The sequence below is a fragment of the Anopheles darlingi genome, chromosome 3 (genome assembly GCF_943734745.1).
Source record: "Anopheles darlingi chromosome 3, idAnoDarlMG_H_01, whole genome shotgun sequence".
NCBI classification, from domain to species: domain Eukaryota; kingdom Metazoa; phylum Arthropoda; class Insecta; order Diptera; family Culicidae; genus Anopheles; species Anopheles darlingi.
Genome location: NC_064875.1, coordinates 46275839 through 46289541, shown reverse-complemented (window position 1 = coordinate 46289541; position 13703 = coordinate 46275839). Strand labels below are relative to the sequence as shown.

The 13703-nt window shown below is 48.8% G+C and overlaps 2 protein-coding genes across 2 annotated transcripts in view; one reads left to right on the top strand and one right to left on the bottom strand.

The window, feature by feature from the left end:
• The window catches only part of LOC125954593 (F-box/LRR-repeat protein 6), an 11850-nt gene extending 9801 nt beyond the window's left edge, over positions 1-2049 (top strand). Inside the window, exon 9 of the mRNA XM_049685037.1 lies at positions 1-2049. This exon is cut by the window's left edge and continues 1105 nt beyond it. The gene's annotated coding sequence lies outside the window, so the exon portion shown is untranslated.
• Positions 2050-2683: 634 nt separating this feature from the next.
• On the bottom strand, positions 2684-7957 carry LOC125954651 (uncharacterized). The gene is made up of 4 exons (XM_049685118.1): positions 7925-7957; positions 7441-7712; positions 6073-6226; positions 2684-3352 (listed from the first exon to the last, which is right to left on the bottom strand). Exons 2-4 carry the CDS (start codon positions 7584-7586, stop codon positions 2990-2992), a joined length of 663 nt encoding a protein of 220 aa, XP_049541075.1. The 5' UTR covers positions 7587-7712; positions 7925-7957; the 3' UTR covers positions 2684-2989.
• Positions 7958-13703: the final 5746 nt, after the last annotated feature.

The window sequence follows — 13703 nt, the reverse complement described above, 5'->3', positions numbered from 1 at the left end:
CAAGCAAAGCAAAATATCATTTTACATTGCCCGTTTAGGGGAGAAGACCTGTGGATGAGGCCAGAGATAGGAGATAGGATTTTCTGCGGGGGGGCTTTAGATGGTTTTAGGATGGTGTTGCTGCTGGAAGAGGAATCGCTCGATCAGTCACCAGTCTAGGTGGCTTTTGGGTGGGCTAAAATTAGTAATAGACCTACTGTTTTAAATTGTACTGCTACGTACGTTATGGCCAATGTTTTAAAATGGAAACCAGCTTTAGCAGCTGAATTTCGGAGGACACTAGAATCGTCGTAAATTGATATCATTATGCTGCTTGCATTAACTAAGTGGAAGTTCGTTGGGAGGCTCATCTCAGGCAAGCTCAAACCGCTCGACGATAGTAGCTCTTGATAAGTGTACGATTGTAAGTGCAGCTTACACTCCCGGTTTCAGGCTCGTCTCGTATTGCTTTCAATACGGTTAGTCTCTCGATTCCGTTGGATAAGCTTGTGCTTTAGCTACTGCGTACTTACCAATCAGTTTGCAAAATCCTCGACACGCAGGATACAGCTGAGCATTGGCGAAGCTTCACCAACAGCAACACCAACCTGTGTTTGAAACGTTCCATGCGTTTCTCAACAAACCGTTGGTTTCGAATTCCCCGGTAATCCGGATGTAGGGTAGAAAGGTCGTTCTACTGTTTTTGTATAAAGAGTGAGTGTAGGATTAAGATATAAAGTTAAGAGGAAAAAGATGGAGAGAGAGCGAGAGAGAGAGAGAGAGAGAGAGAGAGAGAGAGAGCGAAAAAAAACCCACAAACACAAAGGTAAGCAAATCAAATGTTGCAATAAAATGTATCTGTAAAGTGATTAGTGAGTGCTGATACCGGCTAGAAACGGGGTGTTCGGGATTGCTCGAGCTCAAAATATATCTCAATCCCAACTCAAATGCGTCGTTTGATGAACGATAGAACGAAGCAAATGAGGTGGAAGGATATGCTACTCGTTGATTTAGCTGCAAACGGGTTAGCACCTTGAGTTAGCAACTTCCGTTAGAAAGAGAAAAAATAAAATCTGTTATTTAAGTAGCGTCGAATAAATGATATTCATCAAAACAGAGGCAGGATACAGTTTTGTGCCAGTAATTAGAAGCAAATGATAAGGTAATCCGGGGCTAAGCAAAATAACATTACTGTAGACCGAGGCGAGAAAGTAGGGAGTAGCAAACAGCTCTCGTGTCAGGAGAGGAATCGGGCAAATCATCCAGTAATACGTAAAACAAAAACCGAATGGAATGGTGATCCCTTTCTTCGATACATACACACAAACACACCATGCTAACGTTTGTAAATAGCCAGCAGCAGAACGAAAATCACAAAATAGATAAATTATCAGGACCACCGAGAGAGAGTCAACGGTGCTGCCGATAGATAGCCGCTCGATAGCCGGTTCGCACTCCTCCGGGGTCGTGTTATGATCGTGTTGTAATTTATTTCGTTTTTCTGTTTTTCATGTAAACGAACAAGAAGAAGAAGGGAAGAAAAAGGGGATAAGGTTCAGACCGCAGCTTCCGCAGCAGCCCGCTCCAGAACGTGAAGTGTATAACAAATGTTTCTGTTCTTTTAAGTAGTATCAAAGCACAGCATTAGCCAAGAATGTTGTGTGTCCATGTGTGCGTGTGTGTGTGCGTGTTTGTGTGCGTTGTGTACGTTGCGGTAGCGGTCTGATCTTGCTTGAGCTGCGAGCTGTATTTTAATGTAATGGTAATGAAGAGGGAAAGCGTGGTACGCGGGGCATTCGATAACGAGCGCAATGAGGGGATTACAATGATGATGATTAAATATGTATCGAGCGAGGTAGGGTAGTAGATGCAACCAGCCCGCCAGCCTGGTGGGCCCCAGGTAGCGCGCGGTGGTGAGATCATTATTACTAGGGGTTAGAGTAGATTCGTTTAAAATCTTATTGACAAAAAAGTATATTATATTGAAATAAATGTGTTTTATACAAAATCGACGAACCCACAAAACTGAACCAGAACAGCAGAAATCGTAAGAAAAATAAACTATTATAGCAATGAATTGACTGGTGTTTCGGTTTTCTTGGAGCGATAAAGTGATCAGTAAGTATGTTTTAGGGATGCTGTATTCTTAAGTGTTTCTATTTAATACCAGAATGTAAAAAACGGGTTTATTTAATTAAACAAACTTATTTCTTTACTCATCCGGCGCAACAATCAAATCGTAATTTAATGGTGTCTTGATCGTAACTGAATGAGTAAATTCTAATCTTAATGTTAAAATTAGAGTTTTGTTTTCATATTTCAATATCAAAATCTAGAATTGTAGATTGCCAATGAAAGAACCAATACCAAAAAAACACTCCACTAGTCCGTGCTAACTCCCTTGAATGGAAGATATGGAAGATATATGTTCGGATGACAATCTATTCAATAGAGCTTCATCTGAGCTGTGTACACTTTAGAAGCAGACGTCTAGTGAACCGAAGTAAATGTCGCTTTATGTAGAGCAGATGTTGGAGAAGAAAGTTTCAAACATTTTGCGAGTCTTGCATTGAGCTCCGAACCTGTAACAACCATTTCCAATCGCTCATCGAAACTCTAATCAAAAATATTCTTAATCACTTCCCTCCTATCCTTCAACATAATGGGATTCGGAAAACGCGTAAAGGATCTGCGACACAACGACTTGGTTTTAAACTTCTTTATTGTCTTGCTCCCGCTTACTACTAACTCTACTGCAGTTTTGATCGCGCTGATCGAGCTGCCGTCCCTAGTGGGCTCGATCAATAAATATGAATACCGGCGACACGTGAGAGAGGACACCTGCAGCCCTGCGTCGCCTCCTTCTGCTCCTCCCCGTGTTAATGCATTAATTAATTAATTGCGAAAATTAAAGAGAATGAAAAAACAATTTCACTTCGTTCTTCGTGTTTTTTGCTCAGCGTGTGGACCGCCTGTTGCGGTCGCGTTCCTGTCAAGTGCCTTCAAGTACTCAGATGCGCAGATTGGGATTGCTGTACTTGACGTACTTGAGCAGGGCATCGTTCTCTTCGCAAACCCACGGCTTCACGTGGTGGCACGCCACATCGTGCCAGTGGACACCGTCATCGTAGAAGTTGTTCAGAATGGCGAGACAGTTCTCGGATGCACCGCCCTGGATCAGCTCACGGTTATCGGGCTGCGGCTTACCGATGCCACCACCCTCGGACCAATCGTTCTGGTTGCGCACGGTCGTTGGGGCCAGCTTCTGCAGCTCGGCCGTCCAGAACCATCCGTTCACGTTGGTCGGCTGCAGATCCGGCCGGTCGCATCCCTTGAAGTCACACAGCCGTCCACTGGTCCAGATGTACTTTTGCTGTAGCGAGATGGAAGAGAGGAGAAGGAGAAGAAGAAAAAGAAAAAAAAGAAGAGCACACCATTAATGATGGTCCGAAGTAACGATCGGTTGGCATTTCCATTTTTCACCATTTTAATGCCCCGATGGCATTGCGAAAAGCGCGCCGCACTATTAATCCGCCATTCCTTGCCTCTTTAATGAGCATTCCACGACCGCGCCCACCGTCCACCATTTCTCATTTTGCGAAACAACACGCCAAAAAAAAAACCAAAACGAGAAAGATTAAATGCAACATTCCCAACTCGCAACAACAACGAGGCGCGCGCGATCGCCCAAGGGTGCGTAATTGTTCATCGTGGGCTTAAAGCGCCGCACGCTGGCCAACCACTGGGACTGGTAGCTTCCGTCCGGCCAGCGGTCCGGCGCTCGGCATTCCGAGGGAAATGGGAGCGGGAAGGGAAACCATCTTCACCGTTGGCCATAATTATCATCTCCGTGTGATGTATGATGCTGCCGGTTGCGTCACCGCCTTTTTGGGAGCATCCGCAGTCGGTTGCTGGGTCGTCGCGTCGCGTCGCGTCGATCCAGCGCATAACCACGACGATGCGCGAGCGATCACGAAGATCGGCGATCGGCCGGAGGCACGCATCGACATCGATAAGATGCGCCACACACAGTCACAGAGCGAGCGAGTGAGCGATCGCCGGATCGCTGGTTCATCTGTTTATCTAATAAAAGGGAAACTAGGGAGCGAGAAGGCGAGAAGGGAGCGATCCTCTTAGGGCATCTTGAGGGAAACTCAAAATGGAGGCCAATGTTTGAACTGTGAAGCCGGCAGTGCGCCGGTGCCAAGTGTCATCGTTGGCACACAAACCTTTTCAGAAGGGCCACGCTATCGTGGGAAACACTCCGCACTATGATTTGCCTAGCCCTGCCTCGGAAGGTGTGTGTGATCGGTTACATAAATCAAGATTCGAGATTGCGATCCTTGATTACGGTGTCCGAGAAAGAAGTGTCCGGAATCTGCGGGCGCACCAAAAGGTGTGGAGCATCATAAATCAAAAAGCAAGTGATTAAAAAACCAGAAGGATACCTCCGGGGCTGTGCTGTTCCTAATGAAAAGCGATCGATTCCGTTGATAAAACGGAACGGGGAGACGGAATCGATTCGCATAACCGCACCACCACCACCACCACCATGACCACAAAAATCCGCAATCCCGTCTGGTTAACCGGTTTAAAGGGAAAGCGGACCACGGAACGTGATCGTGGCCATCCTCCCGATCATCATCATCATCACGCGGCGAATGATGATGATAATAATTTTGTCGTTTTTTTTTGGTTTTCAAAAAAAACATAAAAAACCCAAACAGATGACCCAGACGCACGCACACGCTCCCCCTGCCCCTTCCCGTTGGGCGGCGCATCCTGATCAGCTTTCTCCCACGTCGATCGGATCGGAGACGCCACGGGCGGTGTGCAGGACAAGCAGCGGAGAGTATTGGGAACGAAGAAGCGCGAGGAGGCGTTTAATTTGCAGTATTTTACATCCAGCTGAAGGGGGGCTCAACGGTAAACGGGTGGTCGTCTCGTAACTCGCCAAGGACGACCAACAGGGCAGGGCATCATCGCATTGCAGTTCCGTTTATCGTGAGATGCGCCAAGGGGGGTGGTAGATGGAGTAGGTAATGGAGGGCTGGACGACGAGGACAGAATAAACAATATCGTCCCGCAAACCGACCTCCGGACGAACGAACGAACGAACGAAAAGTGAAAGCGACAACAAAACCCTTTAGGAACACCGCCTTCGCTCGGAATGTACGTAAGACGCGAGTAGTCATAGGGACTACTTTGTCATTCAAAGCGCGCACCCAGACCGCCTGTGTGTATGATGCATCATCCCCTTTCTCCGCTCCCCCCTTGGTACGCACCTAACCTAACAACAAACAAAAAAAGGGGGACACAGGAAGGCAGAGAGAGAGCATCGTAACGTGGACCGAAAAGGGGGCCAACGCGTTTCAAGTTGAGGCATCGAGGAATGCATCAACGTCGCCGTCGCCGTCCGATGACATCATGATCACTCCCGGGGGATTGGGGATCGTGGTGGACATAAAGTGCAGAATATTGATGAGCCACCGCTAGACACCGCTTCCGGTGTGCCAGATGACCGACGCGCTGTCCACCAAACACGCCACCGCCGCCAACGACGACGCTAACGACGACAACGGGAAGGTCACGTTCCTCCCGCCTCCATCCCCCACCCCGGGGGACGTGGCCAAAAGCGCGGTTTGCCGCGGTTACGCAACGGCGCAGAGCGACGCGATCGTGGAGCGATAGTGGACCCCTCGCGATAAGCGAAGATCCCATCATCGATCGCTGTTTTCGCTTCCGGGGGTGGCGCACCGGTACCGGGAGGCGATACCGTGCCGAGCGCATCAAATGTCATGCACGCTGGCTGGCGGTTCGATCGATCCGATGGAGGAGAGTTGTTGTGATTTATCGTGACAAGTAGCGGCACCTGAACTGAACTGAACCATCAAGGCCAAGGGCCAATGGGCTCATGTTATGCTTGCTATCGCCTCGCTTGGCGTCGCCCTGGGGGGGGGGAGGGGAGCTACATTGTCACGCCAAAGCTGGCCGCCAGGGTTAGTGTTGCTGCTTTACGATGTGTCGGTATACTTGGTACGCGTTGCGGTTATCATACACACACACAGACACCGGCTTACCGGTGACACTTACCCGGCCTTCGACGATTCTCTGCTTGATCCATTCGTTTTCCGGGCTCGTCTCGACCGATACACTGTCCATGCACCGCTGGCGGCAGTAGTTGCGCGCATCCAGCCAATCCTTCTCGACGCCACGCTGCGATGGATCACGCCACGAGAAGAAGTAGCTGTAAAAACGAAGTAGGCAGAGGGCTGTTAGATAAGATGCTGTCATGCCAACCTGGGACGAGAATCGACAATCGCTTTCGGTTCTGAGCTCACAATTGGTGTGGACAAACAGGTCCGGATGCTGGATTCCTTCAATACTTCTAAAACAAATATTCATCCCCCGGTCAATACCGTCAATCCTTGTCCGGGTGGGACGGGGGCGCACGCATGATGATGGCAGTGTCAATAAACCCATTGGGCAACCACCACCAGCGAGCCCTCTGTTCCATAAATATTCATTAGCATTTCCTACGCAGCGCAGCAAGCTTGGCTAGCTCGGTTGGCTGGCGGTTAAAGAACAGGTTCTTGAGTACGAACCGAGTGAAAGTAGCCACAATGCCACAATGGGCCACAGCACGCAACGATACGGACTAGAAATTATGATCTTCTCAAACCAGAACCAGATCGTCGTTGATGGCCTCTGCTGGCAGCGTGTTGGTCGTTGCGTCGATGGCTATTGTTTGCGATCGGATCGCAAGGCAACGGATCAAGTAGGTGGCGGAGGAGAAGTGGTATTAATGATACCCTTTGGGACCACCACGGATCACCACCTTCCAGCTTTTCCTGATGACGAAGACGTTCTCCATTATTCCGTACCGGTCTCATCGTAAAGTTAACGTTACAGTGACACGGGACAGAGAGCCAACGCGAATCCGCGAATCAGTTTCCAGATTCGCTGAGACCCCCCGCTGTTTGACGTGATAAACAATGATTACGCCAACCACCGGCATGTCGGGTGGTTAAAGAGGTGAAAAACTGCGATTAAAATGTCATGAGAGAGCGAACCGAAACGTTCTCACGAGCACGCAGGCGCAGAGCGCAGTGCTCGCATCAATTCAAAACAGCGAAGCGAGTACCAGCGCATCGCGAAACAATCGTCGGTACATCCCAAACCCGGTCCATTGCGCAAGTTGGCAAACGGAATTATTGAATGACGTAAGGACAGGGCCGGGAAAGGGTGGTGGTGGCGAGGAGAAGCAGCGAGGAGGCACCGAAACCCGGGTACCCGCAGAATTTACCGGAATCGCGATCGAATTTTGGAGGCAGGCGCGCGTGCGCCCGCCGTAAGGTCACGCCAAAAAAAAAAATGAAACACTTTCTCCGTCGAACCGAACCGAAGCCGAAGCGAGTTCGTCGCCGGCGCGTTGTAGTCTTTCGATTTGTCGATGCTTACCCTTTGCCGTCCGGTGCTCGCTCGTGGATGATTCTGTTGGCGCACAGGCCCGGATTCGGTGCGTCGAGGGTTCTGCCGTTCGGGAACTGGGCGCTCGTAAGACCGACCAGGGCCACCGCCACCGCTATCAGTGCGTACTGCTTCATGTTGGTGCGGTGTGTGTGTGTGTGTATGCCGAGCAGGAGGTTCTAATTGATTTTTCCAATTAATTTCCGCTGCCGTTCTTGTCACTCACTTTCTCTATCTTATCACTCTCTCGCGCTCTCTCTCTACTACAAATCGTAGAAACGGAAGAAGAAAAGATGCCAAAAGAAAATCGATTAATTCCGATGGAAATGCGTAACGGCAACGATCTAAGACACGATCACTTGCTAGGATATTGTAGACCAGATAAAAAAAAACACACTATCTTAGCTCGGGACACTCTTGCAGTAGCGTTCTAGCTCGATCACTTGGAACGGAATTTGTCCGGGACAAAACGTACCTTTTTTGTCTGTTCGATATCGCTCGAACGCTCGATCTGCTGCTTACTGAGCTGGAAACCCCCGCTACACCATTATTTATAGAGAAGAGATGCCGGTCGCAGATCCGAGCAGCACGTGTGGGGAGGGGAGTTGGTGGCGCGCAGCAGACCGGCCAGCAGGGAGAGCAAGACGACCGACCGACCGAAGAAGAAGGGTGCGTACGAAAGAGACACATTGGCCGAGGGATGGCACGGTATCGTGGTGCGTGAGCAGTGGGAGTGCCAGGGAGGGAGAGAGAGAAAGAGAGAGAGAGAGAGAGAGAGAGAGAGAGAGAGAGAGAGAGAGAGAAGGAGAGAGACGGGCAACGAAATCGAAAAGACAATGCGGGGAGACGATCCCCAGTGGTTCGGTCTCCGGCTGCTGCTGGTGCTGATCCGGCTTTCCCGGGCACATTGGCATGGCCTGCGACGAACTGTAGATGAACGGAACATTGGTCTCAAACTGCAGTTTCGAGTTGATCTTGAGCTGAAGTCATTTCCTTATCGATCGTGCTGCAATCCTGATGCGGATTAAAAATTGGGTCACGATCATCATCACGTCCCAATGACTGCAGCTACTCCAAGGAGCCCTTAATCGTCCTCTAAACTAACCGTGGCCGTCACTAACAAGGCGCTCCCCCCTTCCCCCTCCATTCCTTATCAACCAGTGACCGAAGTGACGGCAGCCGTGATCGTCATCGTCGTGGTCGTCGTTTAGGATCAACTTCCTTCACGCCCTGAACCAAGCGTTTCGGTTAGCGCATCCATTTATCACACATATTTAACACTTTTCACACACCGTTTGCTGCTTACCTACGTACGAAAGTAAAAGCGACCATTCCAGCACCCCCCCAGCCCCTCGCCCCTAAAACTGCGAACACTCCTCCAATCCAGTGCGCGCATAATTTTGCTATTAGACGCCATTTGTTTGGCGGTTCAGTTATCGGCACATTCCACCCACAGGTCCGGGTATTACAGGAACACTCCCTCCACTCCCGATAGTTTCCGTAATTCCTGGTAGAAAATAAACGTTCGAACTCAATTGGGTGAAAGTGATCAACGCGGCGAAGATGATCTTGGGGCTTGTGATTGAAGGCAATCTCGCATGAGATTCTAAACCGACCTGACCAGACCGGGGATGATGCGCTAGAATACAATTGGCTTCCTAATGATCCGCATCCCACCGGCTCACCGTAGACAGCTCAATCAATCTCCTTGGACGAGCTGAATGGCCGCTGTCAGGTCGTTCCGTCAAGATTGGTCGCCTTTATCTGACCCTAATCCATCTAATCGCATCGCATTGTGCGCTCGTATGCACGCTGCACGATCGCTTCCAGGGCGATCGTGGCGTCCTTCGGCCTCGACCTCTCTCAGTCCTTCAACTTGATCTGCGTCGCTTGACGAACATCGCTGGTGGAATGCTGCTCTTGCTGATCGAGACAAAAGCGAGATCGAACAGATTTACAGCATTCTATGGCTCTGCTGTAACCGGCTCCGATTGTCCTGGTTATCCGCTTTAGGCTTTTCACTTTCTTTCCCGATTGTGCAATGGGTGCGAGTGTGTGTGTGTGTGTTGAAAGGATGATCCTTGCACTGGACAGCCATCAATCATAACCCCTTTTTTTCTTTTTTAGACCGGAGGACCGGGCCCCGACGAGATGACTAACCGTTTGTGTTTTGATGAATGATGCCTTAAATCGGGAGCAGAGACCTGGGAAAAAGAGACTTGACCCGGGAATCGAATCGATCGCTCGACGCAGCATCGCATAGAATTGTGGAATTCCCCAGCCGCGGTGCCTAGTTTAGGGCAAAGCAGGCGAGACACTTTTGGGGATGAACAAAAAAAACCGGCGACGACGCCATGACAGACGAATGACTTCGCGTCGCGTCTCGCCTCACTTTGGGCCGCGATTGCATTATCATTTAACGGTTTCGCAAGCAAGTCCTGCTGCTCCTCGTGCCAGTGCCGGAGAAAGTCCGGCTCACAAATATTTAAATCACGGACTGACGGACGGACGGACAACGGTAACCGTCCGGGCTGGTCGTGCAGTTTCACGCCGCGGAGAGTCGCCGCGCGTCGCCGGGGGTTTGGTGTCGCCAAAATATTTGCGTTCCACCTTGCTTCCTCGGCAACGGGCAACGGGGAGCTGGGGTCCTTTCCTAGGGGTTGCGATGTTTGTTTGGCCTTCCTGCAATCGTCACACGCTGGCACGTTAAGCAGCAGCACCAGCACCACACACGCACATACCACACCACCCCTTTGTTTGCACGGTACTTAATGTTTCGTTTTGCCACGTTACCTCCTCCTTCTGCTCCTCCTCCTCGGAGGTGTCACGATGCGCTGCTCCGAGTGCAGCTCACAGGTGGTGATGCGCTATGCGTTATGCAATAATGAATTTCATCTGTTTTTTTTTTTCGTTATTACTATCGCTGACGCCATTTTGTGGCCGTTAGTTGAGTCGCATCATATCGCTTAAGTAGATCAAAGGGGATCAAATCTTGCTATCTACTTCCATCAAAAACACCATCTGCCATTTCCTTTCTTCCTAGCCGCTTCTCGAGGGTACTAGGTCAAAGTAGGTGGTTTGATCAACTACAATGGCTACTGCACTGACAACCCAACAAGTTATTCGAGATGTGTGCGTGGTGTCTTCCTACGAAACGGATCACATTTCCGCATAGTTCCGCCCCCGGGGCAACCGGTTTCGATGCTCATGATCACGGAGATGGCGCCGATGGCATAGGAAGATCCCTCCCTGCACTGCTGCGGCTGTTTATATTATTAGTCAATATAGAAAAGCAATCGAACCGCTCGTTACCGAACGAGCAGGAAGAGCTTTAGTTGCCGGCGCATCGGATCGGATCGGAGTGTGACAGGGAGCGGAATCTGTCTCTGTGCCGTGATCTGGACAAACTGGAATCTGGAAGATTTCGGAACCATTTGCAGGCCGGCCTTTGCTTGTCCTTCTGTAAACTTGTTTCTGGGTGCCGTTCAGTTTTCCCGAACGATCTGTCACCGATCATGTGACACACGATCATCCGGACCGGGCCAAACACTGCGTTGCACTACTACGCGCTACTGCAATTGTGATGCACCGCCGCACGTCTCGTCTAAGGTTCTTGTTTATGGCAGCGGCAAGGATGCGCCGTTAAGGCATTAAGGCAGTACATGAGTAATTTGCCTTCCCTCGGCTACGGCCCTCAACGATGAATTGTGTGATCTCAACCTCGCCGTTTGATTTAGCGCCACAACTAACCCTCAAATCATGCACGTACGCACGCAGCATAGCAGGGCGCACCGCGGTTCGCGAAGCATCTCGAGCTCGAGCCATTACACATGCAGCGAGCGTTTGGCGACAACAATGTTTACTGCAACCGTCGCGTAATATGCGGGACCTGAAGGGCTTCGACTAGGTGGGAGGGAAGGAAAGGGTGCGGTTCACGTACTAAATATTACGCCCCCATGGTATGCCCTTCCATGGGTCCTCGGACATCGTTTGGGGGCACTCCAATAATTGGGGAACTGATGAAAGCGCATCAGCCACGCGCCTCTGGTGGTGTTGAGTGTGATAATGTATGCAAATCGGTAAACGGCCACAAGCGCTTGCATAATTCGATTCGAAACCGATGAAACCGTGGTTTGATACCGCGGGCACACCACACCAGCTGTTCCCAGAGTCAGGGAGCCCGTGAAGGACGTGGCCACTGTTGTAGCCAAAAATAGAATCCCGTTTCCGTAGACGGTAAATCGCTCAAGGTGGACGCTTTCTACGCAAATATCTAGGGCTTCCGATTGCCGATTGGATTGGAGGATTTGAAGATTGTAGTGAGCTTTTTTCGGCATGGAAAGGGAGTATGCGTCTGCGTCAGCCTTTGAATGTGTGCGCTAGAGCGACATGTGCTTCGGGGGTATCGTGATTTACTTTCTACCGAAAGATCGTGAGGAAGCGCTCAGAAAGGGGCACTTCGCACGTAGTCAATCGGATTACCTTCTTACACAAGAGCGACGGTAGGCAGCGGTATTGTTACGTGAGTAACTTCACCAATTTCTGGAGTTACTTCTTAGAATTTACTACCGACTAGTGGTCTTCTGAAGAAGCTTCATGTAACGGTCCCGATCGAACACTAAGCTCAATGTTGATACTGTCGCTCCATCTCATTCTACTCTTATCATTTCAGTTAATTATCACGATGGAACTTTATTGATACTTTTTTAAAGAAAACCTCAAACCTTGAAAACGCCACGAGCTTTTCAAACCTATGCTGAATCTTTATTTCCTCTTGTCTATCTTGCGTGCTTAAAACACTTGGTCGAAATCTAGTCTTGCAGGAAGTTCTGACTAAAAAAGGATCATGCGGCATGGCTCAATGCCTGCTCTGCGAGCTCCAGAACAAAATGATAAAAAAGGCCAAATGTCTGACTTTAATGTCTGAGTCTCCACAAATCTGAGAGCCAAATGTCTGAGTTTAATTGTACAGTGTTCAGAGCACCAAATAGCCAAAGTATGGTCAAATAGTCGATAATCGCTTAGCGGCTGGTCCAGGGCAGACGAAGTTGCATCCACGGTTGACGGTTTAATTTAAATTTAAGTTTCTAGCATCTGTGCCCTCTACAGGGTAACACTAGAAGCTCCATCAACTCCGCCTCAACCCATACAGCATAGACTCTTTGACAGTGATGATCGATAAAATATGAGCAATTTAATAAAAACAAAGAAAATTTTTCATAAATAATCAAAATTTGAAGCGAAAAATGGGCTACCCTGTACCGTTGTTAGAAAAAGTGGGATTTTTCAATATTTTTAAACAAATTTCGTGAATTTCGTGATAAAGATAAAGGTTTAGCTATCAAACGATTCAGCTCTTGCAAATCCGCATTCTTTCTCGAGTAATAATTTTGTGATTTTACCGATTTTTCGGTATCTGCAGCGCAAAGTGAGAAGACCTAAGCAGATTTGAAACCGCTGCTTTTTATATTTATTATTAATTGTTTTCAAAAAATGTGAAAACGACCCAAACAGGCTATAAGATTTAAAAATAGAATAAAAACGCTCCAAACCGGTTTTAAGAAGGGTCCAAATATCCACCGGTCTTAATTTGTCCCACTACAGCCTCCAAATTGATGCCCATCGAGAGGGACAATCCGTGGATTGAGCTGAGGCCGAAATGATGGTTTGGACGCAAAAAAATTATGGGAGATTTGCTTGATTTTTTGGAATTGGGCATCACTTTGGGCAGCAAGAAATCCGCGGATTGGGCATCAAAACGGCCTCTCTTTTCTCGTTGGGATGTTACATGGCCATATAGCCTAGCCTTGATTGACTTGATATAATTTTAATTCAGTATTTGAACAATAATTTTCTACAGTCGATTTTCAGCCCCTCATTCGTTGAACAGCACTCTTATTAAGTCATTTTAATGGTTTTCCCGATCGAACTTTCATTTGTCTTAACGAATTTTCTATCACACGTGGAGAGTGGCCACGTGGTACTTTGAATTAACCAGTTTATTTAATTTTTTATCGTCTATAATTTATAAAAACACAATAATTTTCTTTAATTTCCTCTATCGCTATCCTTTCACCCTTTGGTGTCTGTCTCAATCTCACGACAACATCATTCTCTCCTCTCTCAACAAAGCTGGCCTCTCGTAGCGAGCCGGCAATCAACGGACATCGGTGTCCCCCAACCTGGAATCAGCATCATCACTCGTGCTGGCTCTTGCTCGTTGGTCCATGCACACGTACACGCACACGCACACA

Excerpts from the sequence above, each read along its gene's own strand:
- LOC125954651 (XM_049685118.1), bottom strand. The coding sequence starts at position 7,586 with ATGAAGCAGTACGCACTGATAGCGGTGGCGGTGGCCCTGGTCGGTCTT. Across the intron at positions 6,227-7,440 it reads CGAGCACCGGACGGCAAAGG|CTACTTCTTCTCGTGGCGTG; the intron begins GTAAGCATCGAC and ends TCGTTTTTACAG. Across the intron at positions 3,353-6,072 it reads AGAGAATCGTCGAAGGCCGG|CAAAAGTACATCTGGACCAG; the intron begins GTAAGTGTCACC and ends ATCTCGCTACAG.